The 26,519-nt window shown below is 50.4% G+C and overlaps 1 protein-coding gene across 9 annotated transcripts in view; it reads right to left on the reverse strand.

Annotated features, from left to right (window-relative positions):
* The window catches only part of ARHGEF10L (Rho guanine nucleotide exchange factor 10 like), a 90,095-nt gene that overhangs the window by 18,766 nt on the left and 44,810 nt on the right, over positions 1-26,519 (reverse strand). For 4 of the 9 annotated variants that reach the window (XM_077260357.1, XM_077260359.1, XM_077260352.1 and 1 more), the window contains 6 exons: positions 24,987-25,017; positions 18,289-18,380; positions 17,882-17,962; positions 17,408-17,580; positions 11,617-11,733; positions 2,797-2,905 (listed from right to left, as the gene is read on the reverse strand). In XM_077260357.1, the coding sequence (XP_077116472.1) occupies positions 2,797-2,905 (109 nt within the window). In that variant the 5' untranslated portion in view covers positions 11,617-11,733; positions 17,408-17,580; positions 17,882-17,962; positions 18,289-18,380; positions 24,987-25,017. Of the gene's footprint in view, positions 1-2,796; positions 2,906-11,616; positions 11,734-17,407; positions 17,581-17,881; positions 17,963-18,288; positions 18,381-18,854; positions 19,016-19,092; positions 19,254-24,986; positions 25,018-26,519 lie in introns of those variants that run through there. The other 5 variants (XM_077260358.1, XM_077260355.1, XM_077260353.1 and 2 more) reach the window with 4 other exon arrangements.

Consider the following 26,519-nt stretch of genomic DNA (forward strand, 5'->3'; position numbering starts at 1 on the left):
GGAACAGAAGAGGCCAAAGGGGGCAGCGGAACAGAAGAGGCCAAAGGGGGGCAGCGGAACAGAAGAGGCCAAAGGGGGGCAGCGGAACAGAAGAGGCCAAAGGGGGGCAGCGGAACAGAAGAGGCCAAGGGGGGAAGCGGAACAGAAGAGGACCAGGGGTAGAGCAGAAAAGGACAAGGGGGAGAGCGACCAGGGGAGAGCAGAACAGAAGAGGCCAAGGGGAAAAGCGGAACAGAAGAGGCCGAGGGGGAGAAAGTGGAACAGAAGAGGCCGAGGGGGTCAGCGGAACAGAAGAGGCCAAGAGGGCAAGCGGAACAGAAGAGGCCAAGGGGGCAAGAGAAACAGAAGAGGCCAAGGGGGCAAGAGGAACAGAAGAGGCCAAGGGGGCAAGCGGAACAGAAGAGGCCAAGGGGGCAAGCGAAACAGAAGAGGCCAAGGGGGCAAGCGGAACAGAAGAGGCCAAGGGGGCAAGCGGAACAGAAGAGGCCAAGCGGAACAGAAGAGGCCAAGGGGGCAACCGGAACAGAAGAGGCCAAGGGGGCAAGCGGAACAGACGGGGCCAAGGGGGAAAGCGGAACAGAAGACGCCAAGGGGGAAAGCGGAACAGAAGAGGCCAAGGGGGAAAGTGAAACAGAAGAGGCCGACGGGGACAGAGGAACAGGACTGGGGGGAAAGCGGTCAAGACCAGGGGGAACGTGGAACAGAAAAGGCCTAGGGGGGTAGTGGAACAGAAGAGGCCGAGGGGGAAAGTGGAACAGAAGAGGCCGAGGGGGGCAGCGGAACAGAAGAGGCCGAGGGAGCAGCAGAACAGAAGAGGCCGAGAAAGAAAGCGAAACAGGATCAGGGGGCGAGCGGAAGAGGCCGAGGGAGCGAGCAGAAGAGGCCGAGCGGAAGAGGCCGAGCGGAAGAGTCCGAGGGGGAGAGCGGAACAGGAAGAACAGAAGAGGCCAGAGAAAGATGGAAAGGAAGGTTAGTGGGGAAGCAGAGGAGGATGATGGAGGGGAGCAGACAAGCAGCGGGGGTAGGTCCTAGGGGGAAGATGGCGAGGGATGACAGTTACCCGAGGAGATGCTCTCGTCCGTATTGGTGTCGCTCTCTGACATGAGCTTTTTAGAGCGTGACTTCTGGAACCATGTTGTGGGTCTGACCATCCTGTGTCCCAGACTGAGCCTCAGAGCCATATTACTAGTGTGGGTCTTGGCGTCCATGGCTGGGTGTGACTACGGCACTGACTGAGGACACAGGGCTTGGGTGTCAGTGTCTGGAGAGGGGAAGAGGAGGAGGAGGCGTCCTGGATGCTGACAGCTGAGGTTTACACTGTGACTCACACATCACTTCCCTGTCCATAGAGAGATGTGGCAGATAATACCCGGTGTGTGCCAGCTGATACCACTGATGCCCACAGCCCCCTGGTATTAATCTAGAGTCCAAGGGTGTCTCCAGGATTAGAAAACCATTGGTGCTTTTTTCCATAAACAGCGCCACCCGTTGCTGCAGGTAGTGGCGGCTATTCCAGATCAGCTTCACTACAATGAGTGGAGCAAGCAGCAATACCCGACATAACCTGCGGGCAGGGGTGGTGCTGTTTTCAGAAGAAAGCTTCCATGCTAACAGAAAAAAAAAACCTTTAAATCTTATACTCAAGTTACAAGCGGAGCTGCAGTAAGAATTTGGTCGTGTGACACCGTGTACTTAAGTTCTTAGGGAAAATGTGGCTCTGGATGATGGTGACACAGGGGCCTAGAATTCACTGTGAGGCACAGGGGGCCCAGAATTGGTGAAAGGGGACACAGGGACCCAATAGGGGAACATGAGGACCCTGTAGGGAAAGGAAGACCCCGGGACCCCATAGGGAGAGGAGGACCCGGTAGGGAGAGGAGGACCCTGGGACCCGGTAAAGAGAGAAGGACCTCTGGACCCGGTAGAGAGAGGAGGACCCCAGGACCCCATAGGGAGGAGAGGAGGACCTCTGGACTCGGTAGAGAGAGGAGGACCCCTGGAACTGGTAGAGAGAGGAGGACCCCGATAGGGAGAGGAGGACCTTGGGACCCGGTAGAGAGAGGAGGACCCCTGGAAGTGGTAGAGAGAGGAGGACCACGGGACCCCATAGGGAGGAGAGGAGGACCTCGGGACCCGCTAGAGAGAGGAGGACCCCTGGACCCGGTAGGGAGAGGAGGACCCCTGGAACTGGTAGAGAGAGGAGGACCCCGGGACCCCATAGGGAGGAGAGGAGGACCTCAGGACCCGGTAGAGAGGAGGACCCCGGGACCCGGTAGGGAGAGGAGGACCCCTGGACCTAGCAGAGAGGGGAGGACCCCGGGACCCCATAGGGAGGAGAGGAGGACCTCGGGACCCGGTAGACAGAGAAGGACCTCTGGACCCGGTAGAGAGAGAAGCACCTCTGGACCCGCTAGAGAGAGGAGGACCCCTGGACCCGGTAGAGAGAGGAGGACCCCGGTAGAGAGAGGAGGACTCCTGGAACTGGTAGAGAGAGGAGGACCCCGGGACCCCATAGGGAGGAGAGGAGGACCTCAGGACCCAGTAGAGAGAGAAGGACCTCTGGACCCGGTAGGGAGAGGAGGACGCCTGGACCTGGTAGAGAAAGGAGGACTCCGGAACCCCATAGGGAGGAGAGGAGGACCTCGGGACCCGGTAGAGAGAGGAGGACCCTGGGACCCGGTAGGGAGAGGAGGAGCCTGGGACCTGGTAGCGAGAGGAGGACCCCGGGACCCAGTAGGGAGAGGAGGACCCCGGGACCCGGTAGGGAGAGCTTGGCCTGGAATCAGAGTCTTGTACCTGTGGTTTCTTTGCGCTGCAGGAAGGTCACTTTCCGCATGACGGCGATCCGCGTCTTCTCGAGTCCGTCCTTTGTGCCGCTACGAGCCGCCTTCATCAGCTGCGTCATCTGAAAAACACACTGAAAACTCCATATACAGATCGGTGCTGTGTAAGGGTGAGAACACGACAAGATGGTGAATAATGAGACACAATCCATGGGTATGAGACAGCACACGGGACATAATGTATGTGTACAGATGGAGGGGCAGCACGCGCACCGCCGGGGGACACGGATCTCCCAGGTCCGCAATTAACGATCACGACCATCAGTGACGGATCATTACATTATTAAATTAGGTTTCACTTGTCAGACCCAACACCGAGGGAATGTGCCACCCAGGACCGGAGCGGACGCTCCACCCGGCACAGAGTGCTAACAAGATGAGCACAGGAGGGTGGCAGAACACAGCAGTGCACCCGGCCCCCAATAACTGTACACCCCCATAATCACCCACCGTAAAAGAAGGATTCCACCTGAATATAAATCTTCCTGTCCTACATATATTATATACAGACGATGCCTAGGTTATACCAGCTGTAAATATACCATCATACACTCCCTGACAGAAGTTATGTCGCTTATCCATGTTATGTAAATAAAAGCTTATAACCTGACGTTAAGTTCATCCGTTGGTTGTATAAATTATTCTTTTGAAAGATGAAACCCTTCGAAATGTGGTTTAGGTTAAGAAAATAAATTGGCATCAATGCAGAAATATTGATCAGTTAATGGACACAGAATGGTCAGATTTTGGCAAGACAAAAGTTTTGTTGCCCGATCATATAATGTACCCAATCCTAGTTTCATCCTCACCTGTGCTCAGTGAATGATCGGTTAATTAGTGTGTGTGTATAAAAAGAAACCCAGCACCCCAGACCTTCACTTGAACTGCAACTTGAGCTCTGACAACATGCCAAAAATCCACCCTGCGACCAAAGCCTGGATTATCAAGAGACTGAAGACCAGATCCACTGTAGAGGTGGCTGGCACCTTTAATGTGTCTCAGCATCAAAGAATTAAAAAAAGATTTGAGGAGACTGGAGGTGTGTTTGACAAGCCCAGGTCCAGCAGACCCCGCAAGACAACTGCTCAGGAGGAACGTTTGTTGGTTAGAAAATCCAAAGCAAGCCCCTCTTCCACTGCAGCAGAGCTCCAACAGGCCTGGTCACCTCAAGTCCCTGTGTCAACTAGAACAGTTTGTAGGATTCTGTCTGGAAATGGCCTCCATGGTCGAATCAGTGCCCAGAAGCCAGCACTAAACAAAAGGCAAACAAAAAACCGTGTGGCATTTGCAAAGTCCCACAGCCTGCTAAACAGGTGGATGCTAGAAAAGTGGCAGAAGGTGGATTTCTCTGAGGAATCTTCAGTAGAATTACACCACAGCCACCGCAAATACTGCAGGAGACCTACTGGAGCCCGTATGGATCCAAAATACACCCAGAAAACAGTTACATTTGGTGGTGGAAAGATCATGGTCTGGGATTACATTCAGTATGGGGGTGTGCGAAACATTTGCATGGTGGAAGGCAATATCAATAGCGCAGTGAGCGCTGCCAGTCTGTCCTCATATGCAGTCTAGCTGACTACGCCTGTGCGGCCGCCCTGCCTGTGAATCCCAGCCCTGTAGTATGAATAAATAAGAAGACACTGCGGGGCTGGGATTCACAGGCAGGGCGGCCGCACAGGCGCAGTCAGCTAGACTGCATATGAAGACAGAGGACGGGCAGCGCTCCCTGCGCCTGCCCAAAGCAGGAGAAAAGAGCGCAGGCGCCGGCTGATTTCAAAACAGTGGTGAGGAGGCGGCGCCCGGCGCCAAGAAGACATGACTGACGGCTGTGCGGCGTCTGCAGCAGGGGGGAAAGGCCTGCCTCCTTGACTGAAGAAAAGGTATTTTGGACAAATAACAAAACTGATTATTTCGGCAGTTACAGCACCCAGAACTAAAAGAGCCACCTTGTCAGAATGCAGCATTAGTGCTGCACAAGTTGGCTCTTTTAGTTCAAAATGCCTGGGGGGGGGTGACAGGTTCCCTTTAAGTTAATTATTTGTTTCAATATCACATTACTTTCTGTGGGCGACAAAACTTTTGCCTTGCCAAAATCTGACCATTCTGTGTCCATTAACTGATCAATATTTCTGCATTGATGCCAATTTATTTTCTTAACCTAAACCACATTTTGGAGGGTTTGAGCTTTCAAAAGAATAATTTATACAACCAATGAATGAATTTAACGTCAGGTTATAAGCTTTTATTTACATAACATGGATAAGCGACCCAGGTTATACCGGCTGTACATATATAATTATATACAGGAGATGCCCAGGTTATACCAGCTGTACATATATAATTATATACAAGAGATGTCCTGGTATACCAGCTGTACATATATAATTATATACAGTAGATGCCCAGGTTATACCAGCTGTACATATATAATTATATACAGGAGATGCCCAGGTTATACCAGCTGTACATGTATAATTATATACAGGAGATCCCCAGGTTATACCAGCTGTACATGTATAATTATATACAGGAGATCCCCAGGTTATACCAGCTGTACATATATAATTATATACAGGAGATGCCCAGGTTATACCAGCTGTATATATATAATTATATACAGAAAATGCCCAGGTTATACCAGTGTCATGTCGGACGCTGTTCACACTAGGGCGTCCGACAGACAGCAGTAATTCCACTTACGTCCACTACACGCTCAGTGGTGTCGGCTAGATTTTATCCAGCTTGCTCGGGGTTAATCTAGCTGGTAATCAGGTTGGAGGCTGGGTCACGCCCACGGCTTTTAAATAGTCGCTCTGGACTTTGGGCGTCGCCGATTATAGCTTGTGCTTTATGCCTGGTGATTCCGGTCTGGAGTGGTGGTCTTGTTGCAGGAATATCGTATCTGGTGGTGTATAATCCTTTGTCATATTCCTCCTTCCTATTTGTATTTGTTTTGCCCTGTGCACATTATAGTGTATTCCTGTGTGTCTGCGGCGTGGTGCATTTTTCAGTTCTCCCTGTCTGTGCTTTCTGTGGGGATTGGTGTGTGGTCTCTTCACTGGGTGGCGGGTAGTGGTTTCAGCTTAGGGCTGAAACAGGAGTCAGGGTCAGGCCTGGCGGCCCAGACATGCACACCTTTACTGTAACTTATGGGAAAGGGACAGACAAGGTTTCCCTAGCCTGAGGGATATCGCAGGGGCCTGGGTAACCAACCTTAGTCTACCCAGTTCCCCCGTGACATTATAATCGGCCCCCCCCCCAAAAAAAAAAAAATATATATATTTTTTTGTATGTCATGGATCCCATGACTTCCATAAACCGCCAGTTGAGGGCGCTGTTTTTACAGGTCACTGAATTGAAGGGGGCAGTTCAGCAACAGGGTCTTGTGGTATCTAATGTGCAAGTGGAAACTGCAGGTAGAGTTGCAGAGCCAAAAATCTCTTTACCTGAGAGGTTTGCTGGGGAACGCAGTAAATTTGTTGTTTTCCGTAAAGCTTGCAAATTGTATTTTCGTATGCGCCCGCTTTCCTCAGGTAATGAGGCTCAGCGTGTGGGCTTGGTTTTGTCATTACTGAACGGAGACCCCCAAGCATGGGCGTTTTCATTACCTTCTGATTCAGCTGCATTTAACTCAGTAGAGATTTTTTTCTGCTCTTGGACTCATATTTGATGATCCTGACAGATTGGCTCTAGCAGAATCTAAAATACGCGCTCTCCGCCAGGGGGAGCGAATGGCGGAGGATTACTGTTCTGAATTTCACCGCTGGGCGGTGGACACACAATGGAATGACCCGGCGCTGCGGAGTCAGTTTGTATATGGGGTTTCGAGAAGGGTTAAACAAGCCCTTCTGATGTATGAGACTCCTGCTTGTCTAGAGTCTGCCATGAGTCTTGTTGTCCGCATTGATCGCCGTTTGTGTCAGGGGGCGCTAGAGACGCTGCCTATGGGGGAGGTTGTAGGTGCACGTGAGGTTGATGCAGGTGAGCCCACGGAGCCTATGCAAATCGCAGGGGTGTCACGTCATCAAGCCCCCTCGCTCAGGAAGCAGGGACTCTGTTTTTGCTGTGGTAAAAAGGGGCATGATGTAAATGCTTGTCCCCTATTTTCTAAAAAAAGCGCAACGGCGGAAATCTACTAAGCTCAGAGGGTGTGGAGGAGGCCAAACTGAGCTTATGCATATCCTCCATGGTGGGCTCTCAATGTATGCTCCCTGCCAGAGTTATGGTCGCTGGCAGAGAGCTGCCAATCACTGTTTTTGTGGATAGTGGTTCGGCCACTAATCTCATTGATGAGGAGTTTGCGCGCACGGCCAGGTTCACGGTCGAAAAATAGCCTCATCCTATCCGGGTGGTCACCCCTCTCCTACAGGGGGAGATTACGGAGTTTGTGGCTGAGGTTAAACTCCACATTGGGGTCCTACATTCTGAGCAGGTTACATGTAGGGTGCTCAGTAATCTTCCTGCACAAATGGTTCTGGGTTTTCCATGGTTATCTATGCACAACCCGGTTATTGACTGGAAAACTCAGGACATAATTCAGTGGAGCGGATTTTGCCAGGAGAATTGCCTGGCCACATGTGTGTCCGCTGTGACTCCAAGCATTCCTGAGTCACTGCTGGATTTCGCGGATGTGTTCTCAGAGAAGGGTTGCTCAGAATTGCCACCACATCGCCCCTATGACTGTACTATTAGGTTTAAACCAGGGGCTAAATTGCCGAAAGCAAGGATGTTCAACATCTCTGGTCCTGAGAGGCAAGCTTTAAAAGATTACATTGCTGAGAGTCTGAGCAAAGGGCACATCAGGCCGTCATCCTCGCCGGTGGCAGCGGGGTTCTTCTTCATTAAAAAGAAAGATGGCGGACTACGCCCGTGTCTGGATTTCAGGGAGTTAAACCAGATTACGGTTCGTGATCCATACCCTATGCCACTGATACCTGATTTGTTCAACCAGGTGGCTGGTGCTAAGTGGTTTTCCAAGCTTGACCTCAGGGGGGCTTACAACCTCATAAGAGTCCGTCAAGGTGATGAGTGGAAGATGGCTTTTAATACTCCTGAGGGTCATTTTGAAAATTTGGTAATGCCATTTGGGTTGACAAACGCGCCTGCAGTTTTTCAACATTTCATAAATGATGTATTCTCGCATGTTCTGGGGAAATTCGTTACTGTGTACACAGATGACATTCTCATTTAATCATGCGACCGTGATACTCATTTAGAGCATGTGAGGCAGGTATTACAGCTTCTCAGGGAAAATAAGCTCTATGCAAAACTTGAGAAATGTGTATTTTCGGTTCAGGAGTTGCCTTTCTTGGGTTATATTGTGTCTGCTTCAGGGTTTAAAATGGACGCCGCTAAGGTGCAAGCGGTGCTGCATTGGGAACGGCCTGACAACCTAAAAGCACTCCAGCGGTTCCTTGGATTTTCTAATTATTATAGAAAATTTATCAAAGATTTTTCTACCATTGCTAAACCGCTTACTGACATGACGAAAGAGGGTACCAATTTCTCTGCCTGGCCTCAGGCTGCTGTGCGCGCATTTGAATTTCTGAGAACAGTTTTGCTTCGGCCCCCATTCTGGTGCAACCGGACGTATCAAAACCATTTACCGTGGAAGTCGATGCGTCTGAGGTTGGAGTAGGGGCGGTGCTGTCACAAGGCTCATCCTTGGGCGAGTTGCGTCCTTGCGCCTACTTTTCCAAGAAGCTGTCGTCTGCCGAACATAATTACGATATCGGCAACAGGGAGTTGTTGGCTATCAAGTTGGCTTTTGAGGAGTGGCGACACTTTTTGGAGGGGTCGGTCCATCAGGTTACAGTTATCACCGACCATAAAAATCTGCTGTATTTGGAGTCAGCCAAGCGTCTGTCCCCCAGGCAGGCTCGCTGGGCATTGTTTTTCACGCGGTTCAACTTTTTTGTTACGTACCGACCGGTGTCTAAGAACACTAAAGCGGATGCTTTGTCCAGGTGTTTTCCGGGGGGGAGAACCTCGGGAAGATCCGGTACCCATCCTCCAAAAGGGTGTAGTGGTCTCGGCTCTCACGACCGAGGTTGAGGCTGAGATTGCCGAGGCTCAGGTGGAGGTACCACCAGAGCTTCCCATTAACAAATCGTTTGTACCGCTCCATCTTCGCCTAAAGGTGTTGGGTGAGCATCATGATGCTGTCCTGGCTGGCCATCCAGGGGTTAGGGGTACCTTGGAATTGGTGTCACGTCTGTTTTGGTGGCCCAAAATCCGACAGGACGTGGTCTCATACGTATCAGCATGTACCACGTGCGCTAGGGCTAAGACGTCCCGCTCTCGTCCTGCTGGCACACTACATCCTCTCGGGGTACCCAGTAGGCCATGGACGGAGATTTCCATGGATTTTATCACAGATTTGCCCTTCTCTGCTGGGAACACAGTCATTCTGGTGGTTGTTGATCGGTTCTCAAAGATGTCGCACTTTGTGTCTTTGCCTTCGTTGCCTAACGCTAAGACTCTGGCTCAGGTTTTTGTGCAGGAGGTGGTCAGACTTCATGGGGTCCCGTCTGACATCGTGTCTGATAGGGGTACTAAGTTTGTGGCAAAATTTTGGAAAGCTTTTTGCTCACGGCTGGGGATCAAGTTGTCGCATTCTTCTGCGTTTCATCCTCAGTCAAATGGTCAGACCGAGCGTATGAACCAGAATTTGGAGCAGTACTTACGCTGTTTTGTTTCTGACAATCAGGAGGAGTGGTCAACGTTCCTTCCTTTGGCTGAGTTTGCTATAAATAATCACCGTCAGGAATCGTCTGGGGAGTCCCCGTTCTTTTGTGTTTACGGGCTCCATCCTCAGTTTTATACTCTGCATCAGGGGGGCTCTACTGGCGTCCCGGAGGAGGACCAGTTAGGAGCACAACTGTCATCCGTTTGGAGGAGAGTGAAACAGCGCTTGTTAAGCGTAGGTGCAAGGTACAAATGAGTGGCTGACAGTAAACGTGTGACAGGTCCGGACCTGAGTGTGAGTGACTGGGTGCGGTTGTCCACAAAAAACATAAAACTCAAGATTCCATCCTTGAAATTGGGTCCAAGGTTTATTGGTCCATTTAGGGTTGCCGCCATCATTAACCCGGTAGCCTACCGTTTGGCGCTCCCTACGGTATATAAAATACACAACGTGTTCCACAGATCTTTATTAAAAAAGGTGGTGGGTTCTGTGGACACGGCGCCTATGCCACCTCCAGTCTTGGTGGATGGCAATTTGGAGTTTGAAGTCTCCAAGGTGGTTGACTCTCGTGTAGTGCGCCGCACATTACAGTACCTGGTACACTGGCGGGGTTATGGGCCGGAAGAGAGGTCCTGGGTACCAGCCCCAGACATACATGCGGACCGGCTGGTCAGTATGTTTCACCGCCGCCATCCGGACAAGCCGGGTCCTATAAGTCGTGAGGGCCCTGGGGTCCCTCGTAGAAGGCGGGGTACTGTCATGTCTGACGCTGTTCACACTAGGACGTCCGACAGACAGCAGTAATTCCACTTACGTCCACTACACGCTCAGTGGTGTCGGCTAGATTTTATCCAGCTTGCTCGGGGTTAATCTAGCTGGTAATCAGGTTGGAGGCTGGGTCACGCCCACGGCTTTTAAATAGTCGCTCTGGACTTTGGACGTCGCCGATTATAGCTTGTGCTTTATGCCTGGTGATTCCGGTCTGGAGTGGTGGTCTTGTTGCAGGAATATCGTATCTGGTGGTGTATAATCCTTTGTCATATTCCTCCTTCCTATTTGTATTTGTTTTGCCCTGTGCACATTATAGTGTATTCCTGTGTGTCTGCGGCGTGGTGCATTTTTCAGTTCTCCCTGTCTGTGCTTTCTGTGGGGTAATTTAGTATGTGGTCTCTTCACTGGGTGGCGGGTGGTAGTTTCAGCTTAGGGCTGAAACAGGAGTCAGGGTCAGGCCTGGCGGCCCAGACATGCACACCTTTAGTGTAACTTCTGGGAAAGGGACAGACAGGGTTTCCCTAGCCTGAGGGATATCGCAGGGGCCCGGGTAACCAACCTTAATCTACCCAGTTCCCCCGTGACAACCAGCTGTACATATATAATTATATACAGAAGATGCCCAGGTTATACCAGCTGTACATATATAATTATATACAGAAGATGCCCATGTTATACCAGCTGTACATATATAATTATAAACAGGAGATGCCCAGGTTATACCGGCTGTACATATATAATTATATACAGGAGATGACCAGGTTATACCAAGATGTACATATATAAATTATATACAGACAATGCGCAGGTTATACCAGCTATACATACAGCTTTATATTCAGGTGATGTCCAGGTTATACCTGCTGTACATACAGCATTATATACAGGAAATGCTCAGGTTATACCAGCCATATACATATCTATACCATTATTTACCCAGGTTATACCAGCCATACATACAGCATTATATACAGGAGATGCCCAGGTGATACTAGCCATACATATACCATTATATACAGATGATGCCCAGGTTATGCCAGCTGTACATACAGCATTTTATGCCCAGGTTATACCAGTTGTACATGCAGCATTTTATGCCCAGGTTATACCAGCTGCACTTGCAGTATTTTATGCCCAGGTTATACCAGCTGCACTTGCAGTATTTTATGCCCAGGTTATACCAGCCGCACATGCAGTATTTTATGCCCAGGTTATACCAGCGTGCCCCATATCACTACACGGTGTATTAGTTTTCGGGTGCCTCTGGCGTGTGATGGCTGCAGGATGGAGGATGGACACAGAGCATTGTACCTTGCTGTCGTATCTGTGTTTCAGTTCGCGGACATCTCTTTTCCTGACCCTCAGAGCCAGGAGGTCTCGCTTAGTTTGGCTGTACCTCTCCTTTAGTCTATTAAGATCTGGCGAAAGCTGCAGGTGGAAGCAAGACAAGCAGGGAGAGGCCAGCATAAGCCGAGCGGTGAGCACATAGCGACAGAGCGCCCCCATGGTTAGTAAAGAGTTAACCCAGCTACACCAAAACAACACGTAACATGCAGAGAACATAGACATGTAAGTCCCCCTGCACCAATATCTGGGGACCTTCAAAGATGGGGCCAAACTGCAGCGTCTGAGGGGACTGACGGTGTCTGGGGTACTGTCTCTTGCCATTTTCAGGTCATGTAAGTATTATATGTAGAGGGAAACGGTCAGCTGCCCCGGTTCCAAAAACGTCCCCCATGGCTCTACCCCCCACTATCCCGGCTTTGTAACTACTCCCTACTTATGGCTCTGATCTCTATATACCGTCAACATCAAGTTCTATCCTATGTTTACAAGGGACTAGTCGGGCAGGGGGACGATATCGCTGGATTAGTCCTTCCTTCCATAGTAGCGGTGATTTTCCAGGACTAGTCCCGCCTCTCACATTGGTGGTGATTTCCCCAGGACTAGTCCTGCCTCCCATATTGGTGGTGATTTCCCAGGACTAGTTCTGCCTCCCATATTGGTGGGGATTTCCCAGAACTAGTCCTGCCTCCCATATTTGCGGTGATTTCACAGGACTAGTCCCACCTCCCATATTGGCGGTGATTTCCCAGGACTAGTCCTGCCTCCCTTATTGGTGGTGATTTCTCTGGACTAGTCCTGCCTCCCATATTGGTGGTGATTTCTCTGGACTAGTCCTGCCTCCCATATTGGTGGTGATTTCCCAGGACTAGTCCTGCCTCCCATATTGGCAGTGATTTCCCAGGTCTAGTCCTGCCTCCCATATTAGCAGTGATTTTTCTGGACTAGTCCTGTCTCCCATATCAGCACCGATTTCCATGGACTAGTCCCGCCTCCCATATTGGCACAAAATTCTCTGGACTAGTCCTGTTTCCCATATTGGCGGTGATTTCCCAGGACTAGTTCCGCCTCCCATATTGCCAGTGATTTCCCAGGACTAGTCCTGCCTCCCATATTGGCGGTGATTTCCCCAGGACTAGTCCTGCCTCCCATATTGGCGGTGATTTCCCCAGGACTAGTCCTGCCTCCCATATTGGCGGTGATTTCCCCAGGACTAGTCCTGCCTCCCATATTGGCGGTGATTTCCCCAGGACTAGTCCTGCCTCCCATATTGGTAGTGATTTCCCAGGACTAGTCCTGCCTCCCATATTGGTAGTGATTTCCCAGGTCTAGTCCTGCCTCCCATATTGGCACGAATTTCTCTGGACTAGTCCCGCCTCCCATATTGGCACGAATTTCTCTGGACTAGTCCCGCCTCCCATAATGGTGGTGATTTCCCAGGACTAGTCCTGCCTCCCATATTGGCGGTGATTTCCCCAGGACTAGTCCTGCCTCCCATATTGGCAGTGATTTCCCAGGTCTAGTCCTGCCTCCCATATTGGCAGTGATTTTTCAGGACTAGTCCCGCCTCCCATACTGGCACGAATTTCTCTGAACTAGTCCTGTCTCCCATATTGGTAGTGATTTCCCAGGCTAGTCCTGCCTCCCATATTGGTAGTGATTTCCCAGGGCTAGTCCTGCCTCCCATATTGGCAGTGATTTTCCCAGGGCTAGTCCCGCCTCACCCATTGGCAGTGATTTTTCTGGACTAGTCCCGCCTCCCATATTGGCACGAATTTCTCTGGACTAGTCAAGTCTCCCATATTGGTAGTGATTTCCCAGGGCTAGTCCCACCTCACCTATTGACAGTGATTTTTCTAGACTAGTCCCGCCTCCTATATTGGCACGAATTTCTCTGGACTAGTCCTGTCTCCCATATTGGTAGTGATTTCCCAGGGCTTGTCCCGCCTCCCATATTGGCAGTGATTTTTCTGGACTAGTCCTGCCTCACTTAATATGAAAACACCCGCCGCTCTATGTGCGACTTATATAATTTGCAATATTAACATCACTGTCGTCTCTCTGCAAATGGGACGCATGGGTGCGGTGTTCTGCACCCTTGTAATGCGCAGTGGAGCCGGGTGTATGCTGATGGGGGTTGTTAGAAAGCAGGAAAAGCGTGGAGCACAGCCAGGGTGGCGGTTTAGGGAATGTATTATATATAAGTATTGCTTGTAAGGTGTATGTCAGGCAAATGTGCAGCACCACCAGTCACCACTAGGGGGCAGACATGTTATACACTCATTATCGCCATTCACCCAAATGTTCGTTCCTTCCATACAAACCACTGAGCTGAGTGGAGCAGTCTGCATTAATAATAACACCCAGGCCACCAACCTAAATCATCACTCCACCAGCAGACGTACGGATTTCAGCACTCTCCATCCAAATAAAAGTGACAGTCACAGAAGACTCTGCAAGAAATCATCTGTGTGTGAACATATCCTTAGTTCCTGTCCACTAGTGATCTATGGGGATTATCTACGAGTACAGAGGAAGAAGGACATGGTGGCGGCACATTCACACTAACGTTAGAGGTCGCTGTGCCTGGGATCCACAGAGCGTCTGCTGTCCTCATAGGATATGACAGGAAATTCCTCAGCAACTGCCAATGTGTCCTGTGCGGAATTCCCACCTCTTCTGTGGGGTGGCAACCAATATGGCGGCCTCCAGGGTTGTCACCGAACTGCCCTGAACTCTCAATGGCCAACTGTGCAGAGATGAAGCAGCAGAGGATCGGGCCAGGGCTGGAATCGCTCACAGCACTTTGCAGTTTTGTTTATGGCGGGTTTTTTTTTTTGCATACACCACATGCAGTGCTTGCTGGTCTGTGGCGGTTTTTCTTGCACACGTCCCATAGGCATTAACAAACTTGAAAGAAAGTGGGGTGTTTGTAAATGCAGAAGAATAGCGTTAAGGAGGTCGCTGGGTGGTGTGCATGACGGACAGCGTGGAGCCAACGGCCGCACTGTAAAGTCGCGCACATGTTACTGCCCACCGTCCTGGTTTCACAGCTTCTTCCACCATTTAACCTGTAGTTGTGCCAAAAAAAACGCAGCAACTCAGGGGAAAACAAGGACAAAATTCGGGGATTAAAAAAAAAGTGCAAAAACACACATACGGTTCTTTGAAGTCTTCATACCCTGTGAACTTTTCCAATCTGAGAAGTGTGAGGTGCATTAGTATTCAGCCCCCTGTACTCCAATGCCCCTAAATAAAATTCTGAGTGGCCATCGCCCCCAGAAGTCACATAATTAGTACATTCTGTCCCCCTGGGTGTGATTTCTTCAGTATAACTACAGCTGTTCTGTGAAGACCTCAGAGGTTTGTGTGAGAACATTAGGATCAAACAGCATCAAAACCAAGGAGCCCACCAGATAGGTCAGGGATAAAGTTGTGAAAAAAAAAGGAAAGCCGGGATTTGTTATAAAAAATAGCCCAAGCTCTGAACATCTCATGGAGCTCTGATCAATGCATCATTAAAAAATGGAAGGATTATGGCACAACTGCAAACCTACCGAGACATGGCCGTCCACCTAACCTGACCTCTCAAGACATGGCCGTCCATCTAACCTGACCTCTCAAGACATGGCCGTCCACCTAACCTGACCTCTCAAGACATGGCCGTCCACCTAACCTGACCTCTCAAGACATGGCCGTCCACCTAACCTGACCTCTCAAGACATGGCCGTCCACCTAACCTGACCTCTCAAGACATGGCCGTCCACCTAACCTGACCTCTCAAGACATGGCCGTCCACCTAACCTGTCCTCTCAAGATACGGCCGTCCACCTAACCTGACCTCTCAAGACATGGCCATCCTCCTAACCTGACCTCCCAAGACATGGCCGTCCACCTAACCTGACCTCTCAAGACATGGCCGTCCACCTAACCTGACCTCCCAAGACATGGCAGTCCACCTAACCTGACCTCTCAAGACATGGCCGTCCACCTAACCTGACCTCCCAAGACATGGCCGTCCACCTAACCTGACCTCCCAAGACATGGCCATCCTCCTAACCTGACCTCCCAAGACATGGCCATCCACCTAACCCGACCTCCCAAGACATGGCCATCCTCCTAACCTGACCTCCCAAGACATGGCCGTCCACCTAACCTGACCTCCCAAGACATGGCCGTCCACCTAACCTGACCTCCCAAGACATAGCCGTCCACCTAACCTGACTTTCCAAGGAAGGAGAGCACTAATTAGAGAAGCAGCCGAGAGGCCCATGGTCACTGGAGGAGCCGCAGATCCACAGCTCAGGGGGAAAATCTGCCTACAGGACGACTATTAGTCGTGTACTCCACAAATCTGCCCTTTATGGAAAACCAGAAAGAAAGTCATAAGAAGTCCCATGTAGGGGGGGCAAAGCGAGGATATGGAAGAAGTGGCTCTGGTCAGATGAGAGCAAAGGAGAACTTTGTGTGCCAAATGCTATGTGTGGCAGAAAACTAACCCTGCACATCACCTTGAAACACCATCCCCACTGTCACACATGGTGGTGGCAGCATCCTGCTGTTGGGAGGCTTTTCTGTAGCAGGGGATGGCAAACTGGTCAGAGTTGATGGGATGATGAATGGAGCTAAATACAGGGTAATCCTGGAAGATAATCTATCAGAGGCTGCAGAAGACTTGAGCCTGGGGCCTAGATTCACCTTCCAGCAGGACAACAACCCTCAACATCATGCCAAGCTACAATGGAGGGTGTAGATCAGAGCATACTCCTGTGTGTGAACAGCGCAGTCACTGTCCAGACCCAAATCCCAGAGAATCTGTGGCAAGACGTGAAAATTACTGATCACAGACGTCTCCATCCAATCTCACAGAGCGAGGGGGCAAAAAAGGGACAAAAATGTCACCTCTAGATGTGCAAGAGACAGACCCCAAAGGACTGCAGCAGTAACTGCAGAGAAAGGTGGTCCTACAAAGTTCTGACTCACGGGGATGAACACTAATGCACCTTACAAATAAACAGATTTATATTTTTACAATAATTAGTACACCTCTGCATCATTTGCTTTCCAAGTCACAAATACTTGTTACTTACTGTTTGTAACACAGAAAATTCCAATAAAATACATTTATGTTTGTGGGTGTAATGTGATAAAGTTCATTAGGTATGAAGACGCTTTCAAGTCACCATACACTTTTGCAATCTTTTATAGCCGTTTTTATGTCCTGTACAGAAGCCTCCAGAAAAGGACGCCAGACCCAGAAGAGGCCGCATGCTGGAAGAAAAACACCACTAACAAACACTGTAAAACAATCAGTCCCCATAGACTTAAGGGTACTACTGTCCCAGTCGGCAAACACAAGAATGCTGTAAACCGCTGCGTGAATCCAGGCTAAAGGCACTTGGCTCAGACCCTGGGACACGTAGAGACTGCAGTAAGGGACCGATTACACCGGCCGATTACTGCCCATGACCGAGCAATTATATACCAAGTGATCGGCGCCCAATTAATGATCCCGGTCACACGGGATGATGCACCCAGTAGGGGAGCAGGAGGATCGCTAATACCGGAGGTCTGTCGCCTTCAGCGTCTTCTCGGCAGCACATCCTGATTACAGCGGGTGATGTGCTGCCGACAATGAGAGTTTAATAGCCGTATATACAACTCATTCGCCAGCTGATCAGTGACAGGTTTACCCCGGCTGACGATCACAAATGAGCTGCCCAATTATCACTGCCTGTAGCGGCCGATATTCAGGTACCTTGGGCTGGAAAGCCACAAATGGTTTTGCGGGTTTCGTTTTCCTCGCCGCCGTCTCGGCCTCGGAGTCTTCACTGTAACTCTCAAACTCACTGGAGCTCCAACCGGTGTCCTCGAAGTCGCCAGCGCAGCCGTCACGCTCTATGTTCTCATAGATCAGGTGGTGTCCCAGCCCTACAAAATAATGAGCCTGTATGAGCCCCAGGGGAAATAGAGGGGCTGCTAGAGATGCCCCCACAACACCATTATCTGAGCCGCGCCGTATTATGGTCAGATATACGGAGATTCCAATAATCCAGAAACCATGGGTTTAGTCCGGCGCGGTCTGATCAGGGCTGATCTCCCCCGGGGGATCCTCTGTGCATCTTCCTGATAACCCTGCACCTCCGGCCCGGTCGCTGTAAATCCCACACCTCCCAGATCTAGGACCAATGTCCGTCCGTCTGTGCTGCCATTATCACATCGGGGCTCTCACCATCCTTGGCGGCGGCGTGTTCGCAGGGAACGTCGTCGTAAATAACGCCGTCTTCAGTGCTGTGCGAACCGAAGGAGAAACCTGCAATAAAGGAAATACACAGGAAAATGGGGACCGGCCTGATACATACACTCATCCACTATATACAGGAGGGCGATACATACACTCATCCCTTATATACAGGAGGGCGAGACCCCGTCCTTATATAAACACAGATAGCCTGATAATATTACATGGCTATACAACTCCCAGGGGGTGTCCGTCTGCACTAATGGGGGCGTCCTTCTGCACTAATGGGGGCGTCCGTCTGCACTAATGGGGGGGCATCCGTCTGCACTCCCGGGGGGGGGGCGTCCGTCTGCACTCCCGGGGGGGGGGTTCTGTTTGGGGAATCCGTCTGTACTCACGTTTGTGGCTCAGGCTCTTCTTGATGCTGTATTTATGGACCTCCAGCAGCCTCGGACCACCGCGCTCTTCATTACCGGCACTGGACACGGACCTGGGATAATAGAGAGTACGAGTGACCAATACTGAAGCATCTCCTTGAACACCGACCAGCGGGAGCCCTGGGGCCCGTAATGTCCTGACACACCAGATTCAGAGAAGTTCAGCTCAGTACAGTCATCCTGTCTGAATATACATATATCCCCCCCTGTATACACGTGACCTTGTCTGCAGCCCCCAGAGAGACCTCCCCACTTCTCTGAATGACCCCAATACTTTAGGGGGATTCACAAACGTCACACAATGGGGGCTCTGTCTGCAGTCTGAGGATGAGTACTCTGGGGTTCGGCGGTTTCTGCACAGCTGTGATCATCACTCTCATCATTCATTCCTGGGGGGGTTACATGCAGACTGTAGTGATTCTGCAGGGTGACTCGTTACACTGTAGCAGCGCAGGAGGATGTACAAATGGTTACAATGTAGCAATGTGATGGCCTAGTAACAATCCCACCGCCCTGCCCACAATTACCTGCGCTTAACCCCTGACAGACCACAGCCCAGCCAATCCCTCCGCTGCCATAGATGTGTCCAGCAGGAAGTGCTGCAGCCTCCAGCAGTGGTCCCGGCCTCGCTCTCACTGCCCCCTCCCTCCTTCTCACTGCGGCCCCCTCCCATGTCTGCCTCTCCCAGAACTCGGCTATAGGGTGACAACAATCTGCATGTGAATGGTCCGAGCTGGAGCCCGAGGAGGCCCCCAAATATCCCACCAGCAGAACCTGCACTCAGTGGCTGCAAGAAAACTTCCCATCGAGTGTCCCGGAGCGAAGCGGATCCGTGTGATGGAAGCCCCAAATATCTCCAGAACCCTCCGTCTCTGCGTCTTCTCCTGTGGATCCACGTCAGGTGTGAACATGATCCACCCAAAAGCCAAACCCCGCCCTGACCTCACAGTGGACATGACACTGACACACTGTAACAAACTGCCAGGACTGCAGCGGATTTGTGCTGAGATACGTCACAGCTGGATATGAGAGATGGTCCAGGGGCCACATCTGCATGGACTGGATGCTGCGGACCGCCCGCTATCTCCCGCATCTTCTGATTGGTAGGCAGGAGTGACGTCATGCATGTGTCATACCGCAAAGATGATGTCACGCTGGGCCTACCAATCAGAAGAGGCGCCCGGGAGGTCCGCAGGGCTCTGGTTTGGTCGCCACACATCCCTGACCTGGCCGCTTCTCCGCGATCCGGAGAATCTTTTTGCTCAATTCTACTGATGACTGGGAGAACGAACAACCTCCAGCTGACGGCGACAAAGGCGGGAGATTCCAGAGGGACAGCGGAGGCCAAAGACATCCCCAGTACACATGGTGAAGGAGGATTATACCGTCACACCATGGTCTGATGGACTGGCTGAGCTGCAGAACATCGCACCTATCTGCAGATTATTACACCACTGCCCTCTCTGCAGAGCATCGCTCCTCCACCTCCTGACAGATACATAGTGATATATCCTGCAGATTATTACACCACTGACTTCTCTGCAGAGCATCGCTCCTCCACCTCCTGACAGATACATAGTGATATATCCTGCAGATTATTACATCACTAACTCCTCTGCAGAGCATCGCTCCTCCACCTCCTGACAGATAGTGATATATCCTGCAGATTACACCACTGACCCCTGCAGAGCATCGCTCCTCCACCTCCTGACAGATACAGTGATATATCCTGCAGATTACACCACTGACCTCTGCAGAGCATCGCTCCTCCACCTCCTGACAGATACATAGTGATATATCCTGCAGATTATTACACCACTGACCTCTCTGCAGAACATCGCTCCTCCACCTCCTGACAGATACACAGTGATATATCCTGCAGATTATTACACCACTGACCTCTGCAGAGCATCGCTCCTCCACCTCCTGACAGATACAGTGATATATCCTGCAGATTATTACACCACTGACCTCTCTGCAGAGCATCGCTCCTCCACCTCCTGACAGATACAGTGATATATCCTGCAGATTATTACACCACTGACCTCTCTGCAGAGCATCGCTCCTCCACCTCCTGACAGATACAGTGATATATCCTGCAGATTACACCACTGACCTCTCTGCAGAGCATCGCTCCTCCACCTCCTGACAGATACATAGTGATATATCCTGCAGATTATTACACCACTGCCCTCTCTGCAGAGCATCGCTCCTCCACCTCCTGACAGATACATAGTGATATATCCTGCAGATTATTACACCACTGACCTCTCTGTAGAACATCGCTCCTCCACCTCCTGACAGATACATAGTGATATATCCTGCAGATTATTACACCACTGACCTCTCTGCAGAGCATCGCTCCTCCACCTCCTGACAGATACACAGTGATATATCCTGCAGATTATTACACCACTGACCTCTCTGCAGAGCATTGCTCCTCCACCTCCTGACAGATACATAGTGATATATCCTGCAGATTATTACACCACTGACCTCTCTGCAGAGCATCGCTCCTCCACCTCCTGACAGATACACAGTGATATATCCTGCAGATTATTACACCACTGACCTCTCTGTAGAGCATCGCTCCTCCACCTCCTGACAGATAGTGATATATCCTGCAGATTATTACACCACTGACTTCTCTGCAGAGCATCGCTCCTCCACCTCCTGACAGATACACAGTGATATATCCTGCAGATTATTACACCACTGACCTCTCTGCAGAGCATCGCTCCTCCACCTCCTGACAGATAGTGATATATCCTGCAGATTATTACACCACTGACCTCTCTGCAGAGCATCACTCCTCCACCTCCTGACAGATACAGTGATATATCCTGCAGATTATTACACCACTGACCTCTCTGCAGAGCATCGCTCCTCCACCTCCTGACAGATACATAGTGATATATCCTGCAGATTATTACACCACTGCCCTCTCTGCAGAGCATCGCTCCTCCACCTCCTGACAGATACATAGTGATATATCCTGAAGATTATTACACCACTGACTTCTCTGCAGAGCATCGCTCCTCCACCTCCTGACAGATACACAGTGATATATCCTGCAGATTATTACACCACTGACCTCTCTGCAGAGCATCGCTCCTCCACCTCCTGACAGATACAGTGATATATCCTGCAGATTATTACACCACTGACCTCTCTGCAGAGCATCGCTCCTCCACCTCCTGACAGATACAGTGATATATCCTGCAGATTATTACACCACTGACCTCTCTGCAGAGCATCGCTCCTCCACCTCCTGACAGATACATAGTGATATATCCTGCAGATTATTACACCACTGACCTCTCTGTAGAACATCGCTCCTCCACCTCCTGACAGATACATAGTGATATATCCTGCAGATTATTACACCACTGACCTCTCTGCAGAGCATCGCTCCTCCACCTCCTGACAGATACACAGTGATATATCCTGCAGATTATTACACCACTGACCTCTCTGCAGAGCATTGCTCCTCCACCTCCTGACAGATACATAGTGATATATCCTGCAGATTATTACACCACTGACCTCTCTGCAGAGCATCGCTCCTCCACCTCCTGACAGATACACAGTGATATATCCTGCAGATTATTACACCACTGACCTCTCTGCAGAGCATCGCTCCTCCACCTCCTGACAGATAGTGATATATCCTGCAGATTATTACACCACTGACTTCTCTGCAGAGCATCGCTCCTCCACCTCCTGACAGATACACAGTGATATATCCTGCAGATTATTACACCACTGACCTCTCTGCAGAGCATCGCTCCTCCACCTCCTGACAGATAGTGATATATCCTGCAGATTATTACACCACTGACTTCTCTGCAGAGCATCGCTCCTCCACCTCCTGACAGATACATAGTGATATATCCTGCAGATTATTACATCACTGACTCCTCTGCAGAGCATCGCTCCTCCACCTCCTGACAGATACACAGTGATATATCCTGCAGATTACACCACTGACCTCTGCAGAGCATCGCTCCTCCACCTCCTGACAGATACATAGTGATATATCCTGCAGATTATTACACCACTGACCTCTCTGAAGAACATCGCTCCTCCACCTCCTGACAGATACACAGTGATATATCCTGCAGATTATTACACCACTGACCTCTGCAGAGCATCGCTCCTCCACCTCCTGACAGATACAGTGATATATCCTGCAGATTATTACACCACTGACCTCTCTGCAGAGCATCGCTCCTCCACCTCCTGACAGATAGTGATATATCCTGCAGATTATTACACCACTGACCTCTCTGCAGAGCATCACTCCTCCACCTCCTGACAGATACAGTGATATATCCTGCAGATTATTACACCACTGACCTCTCTGCAGAGCATCGCTCCTCCACCTCCTGACAGATACAGTGATATATCCTGCAGATTATTACACCACTGACCTCTCTGCAGAGCATCGCTCCTCCACCTCCTGACAGATACAGTGATATATCCTGCAGATTATTACACCACTGACCTCTCTGCAGAGCATCGCTCCTCCACCTCCTGACAGATACACAGTGATATATCCTGCAGATTATTACACCACTGACCTCTCTGCAGAGCATCGCTCCTCCACCTCCTGACAGATACAGTGATATATCCTGCAGATTATTACACCACTGACCTCTCTGCAGAGCATCGCTCCTCCACCTCCTGACAGATACAGTGATATATCCTGCAGATTATTACACCACTGACCTCTCTGCAGAGCATCGCTCCTCCACCTCCTGACAGATACAGTGATATATCCTGCAGATTATTACACCACTGACCTCTCTGCAGAGCATCGCTCCTCCACCTCCTGACAGATACATAGTGATATATCATGCAGATTATTACACCACTGACCTCTCTGCAGAGCATCGCTCCTCCACCTCCTGACAGATACATAGTGATATATCCTGCAGATTATTACACCACTGACCTCTCTGCAGAACATCGCTCCTCCACCTCCTGACAGATACATAGTGATATATCCTGCAGATTATTACACCACTGACCTCTCTGCAGAGCATTGCTCCTCCACCTCCTGACAGATACACAGTGATATATCCTGCAGATTATTACACCACTGACCTCTCTGCAGAGCATCGCTCCTCCACCTCCTGACAGATACAGTGATATATCCTGCAGATTATTACACCACTGACCTCTCTGCAGAGCATCGCTCCTCCACCTCCTGACAGATAGTGATATATCCTGCAGATTATTACACCACTGACTTCTCTGCAGAGCATCGCTCCTCCACCTCCTGACAGATACAGTGATATATCCTGCAGATTACACCACTGACCTCTGCAGAGCATCGCTCCTCCACCTCCTGACAGATACAGTGATATATCCTGCAGATTATTACACCACTGACCTCTCTGCAGAGCATCGCTCCTCCACCTCCTGACAGATACACAGTGATATATCCTGCAGATTACACCACTGACCTCTCTGCAGAGCATCGCTCCTCCACCTCCTGACAGATACACAGTGATATATCCTGCAGATTATTACACCACTGACCTCTGCAGAGCATCGCTCCTCCACCTCCTGACAGATAGTGATATATCCTGCAGATTATTACACCACTGACTTCTCTGCAGAGCATCGCTCCTCCACCTCCTGACAGATACACAGTGATATATCCTGCAGATTACACCACTGACCTCTGCAGAGCATCGCTCCTCCACCTCCTGACAGATACAGTGATATATCCTGCAGATTATTACACCACTGACCTCTCTGCAGAGCATCGCTCCTCCACCTCCTGATAGATACAGTGATATATCCTGCAGATTACACCACTGACCTCTCTGCAGAGCATCGCTCCTCCACCTCCTGACAGATACATAGTGATATATCCTGCAGATTATTACACCACTGACCTCTCTGCAGAGCATCGCTCCTCCTGACATACATAGTGATATATCCTGCAGATTATTACCACTAACCTCCACAGGTCTGCAGCTCATTGCGCTCAGTGCTACTTCTGCAGAGCGTCTCAGTATTGGAATAACTGCACTGCGCCTTCACCTTTCTCCAGCAGACCCCATCGGACCCAGGTGACATTTAGCATTTGCCCCCCGCTCTCCTCTCTGCTCCTATCAGATATTGGAGTAGATATTTCTTTGCTCTGTCGTTCCGGATAATTCCTTGTAAGACCACGCTGCGGCAGCGGGACCCTTGTAGGATGATGACAGACTCCCCCGAGACATCTACAAATATCTGAGTCTGGAATATCTCTGTTATTTTAATCTGTGGCTCCCAGGATATGTTTCCTGCTCTCAGCCTCCAGAAGGTTCATGGATGGAGGAGTGAACCGAGTATGAGGCCTGCACAGCGAAGCAATAGGACAAGTGCGGGGTCCCGGAGCGAACAGCCTGTGCCCCTCGACATCTGTCCACAGGTGAATAGTGGGGCGCTATCAGAACTATGGATTACTATGGATGTCTGTCTGCAGGATGTCTGACATTTACCTGCAATACCAGACCCCACCACAGGCAAGGGAGGTGCTGCTCAAGGAAAATACATATATATATATATATAAATATAATTTTTTTATTTTATTTGACTATTTCCAGAGAACCCCTTTTGCCCCAGCATGCAGGAGATACCGATCTATGGTCTTCACTTACTTCTTTGATGGCCGCGCGGGAGGAGTTGGTTCTGTGAAAAGAAGAAAGGCGGAATTAAAAAGAAAATCCTACAATTTATTTACAGCAGGAAATTTCTGCAATCTGCGACCTATCAACACATAGGTCGTGACATCACAGTTCAGGGCACAGCGGAGTACACGAGGGTCCACAGAGAGCAGAGAGGGACCCTCACACCGCAGAGAGGGGGTCACAATGCTCCGCTCATCAATACCACCATTGTGTATGGGTCACTCCCCGAGGGTCATGTGACCATGAGATCATGGATTGATGGCTGAATAGTAATCTAGAGCAATATTTCCCGACACAGTGTGGGGCTTGTCCTGTATCGGAGGCCTCACTGCGTGACAAGCGGTCTGGCAGGAGATCTGCAGAAATGCGCATCTGTCCCGTCTGGTAAGAAGAGAGACTTGTACACACGCAGAATGAGCAGCGCCCCCAGTGCCAGTCCTTCAATCCAACGTCTCCACGTATTCCACATTATCAGATGGGCCCCTAACTTTCCTCTCCATGAGTCTCGGAGCTTTTCATCTCTAGCTCGTGGCTCTGGGGCGCCCATACTTCCCATCCCGTGGCTCTGGGACGCCCTTACTTCCCATCCCGTGGCTCTGGGGCGCCCATACTTCCCATCCCGTGGCTCTGGGGCGCCCTTACTTCCCATCTTGTGGCTTTGGGGCGGCCTTACTCTGCTCCCCGTGGCTCTGGGGCGCCCTCAGGTTAAGTTCACACAGGGCGTCTTTGTTGCTTTTTTTTTCTGCAGCAAAACCTGATCTGCTTGGCAGGAAAGAAGCTGCGTCAAAAACACAGGTTTAGGTGCGTTTTTTTGGTTGCATTTTTTTTTCTCTTTGTCAATGCTAATGTCCTTGGATTTTCAGCAGCAAATAATGATACCTGCGTTTTTGCTGTGTTTTTTTCAAAACCCATTCAAGTCAATGGGTGAAAAAAAGCAGCAAAAACGCTGAAAGAAGTGACATGCTCTATGTCCAAAAAACGCAGCAAAACACAAAATCCTGATCACACAAAAAAACAATGTGTGTGCATGAGATTTCTGAAATCTCATAGGCTTTGCTGGTATTGTAAAAAGCAGCTGAAAATTAGCATTAAAAAATGCAGCAAAAATGTCCTGTGTTAACTTACCCTCACTCCCCGTGACTTTGGGGCATCCACACTCTGCTTCCCGTGGCTCTGGGGCGCCCTTACTCTGCTCCCTGGGGCGTATCCTCACTCTGCTCCCCATGGCTCTGGGGTACCCTTACTCTGCTCCCCATGGCTCTGGGGCATCCTCACTCTGCTCCCCGTGGCTCTGGGGCGCCCTTACTCTGCTCCCCGTGGCTCTGGGGTGCCCTTACTCTGCTCTCCAGGGCTCTGGGGTACCCTTACTCTGCTCCCCGTGGCTCTGGGGCACCCTTACTCTACTCCCCGTGGCTCTGGGGCATCCTCACTCTGCTCCCCGGGGCTCTGGGGCGCCCTTACTCTGCTCCCCGTGGCTTTGGGGCGCCCTTACTCTGCTCCCCG

The sequence above is a fragment of the Ranitomeya variabilis genome, chromosome 4 (genome assembly GCF_051348905.1).
Source record: "Ranitomeya variabilis isolate aRanVar5 chromosome 4, aRanVar5.hap1, whole genome shotgun sequence".
Lineage (NCBI taxonomy): Eukaryota > Metazoa > Chordata > Amphibia > Anura > Dendrobatidae > Ranitomeya > Ranitomeya variabilis.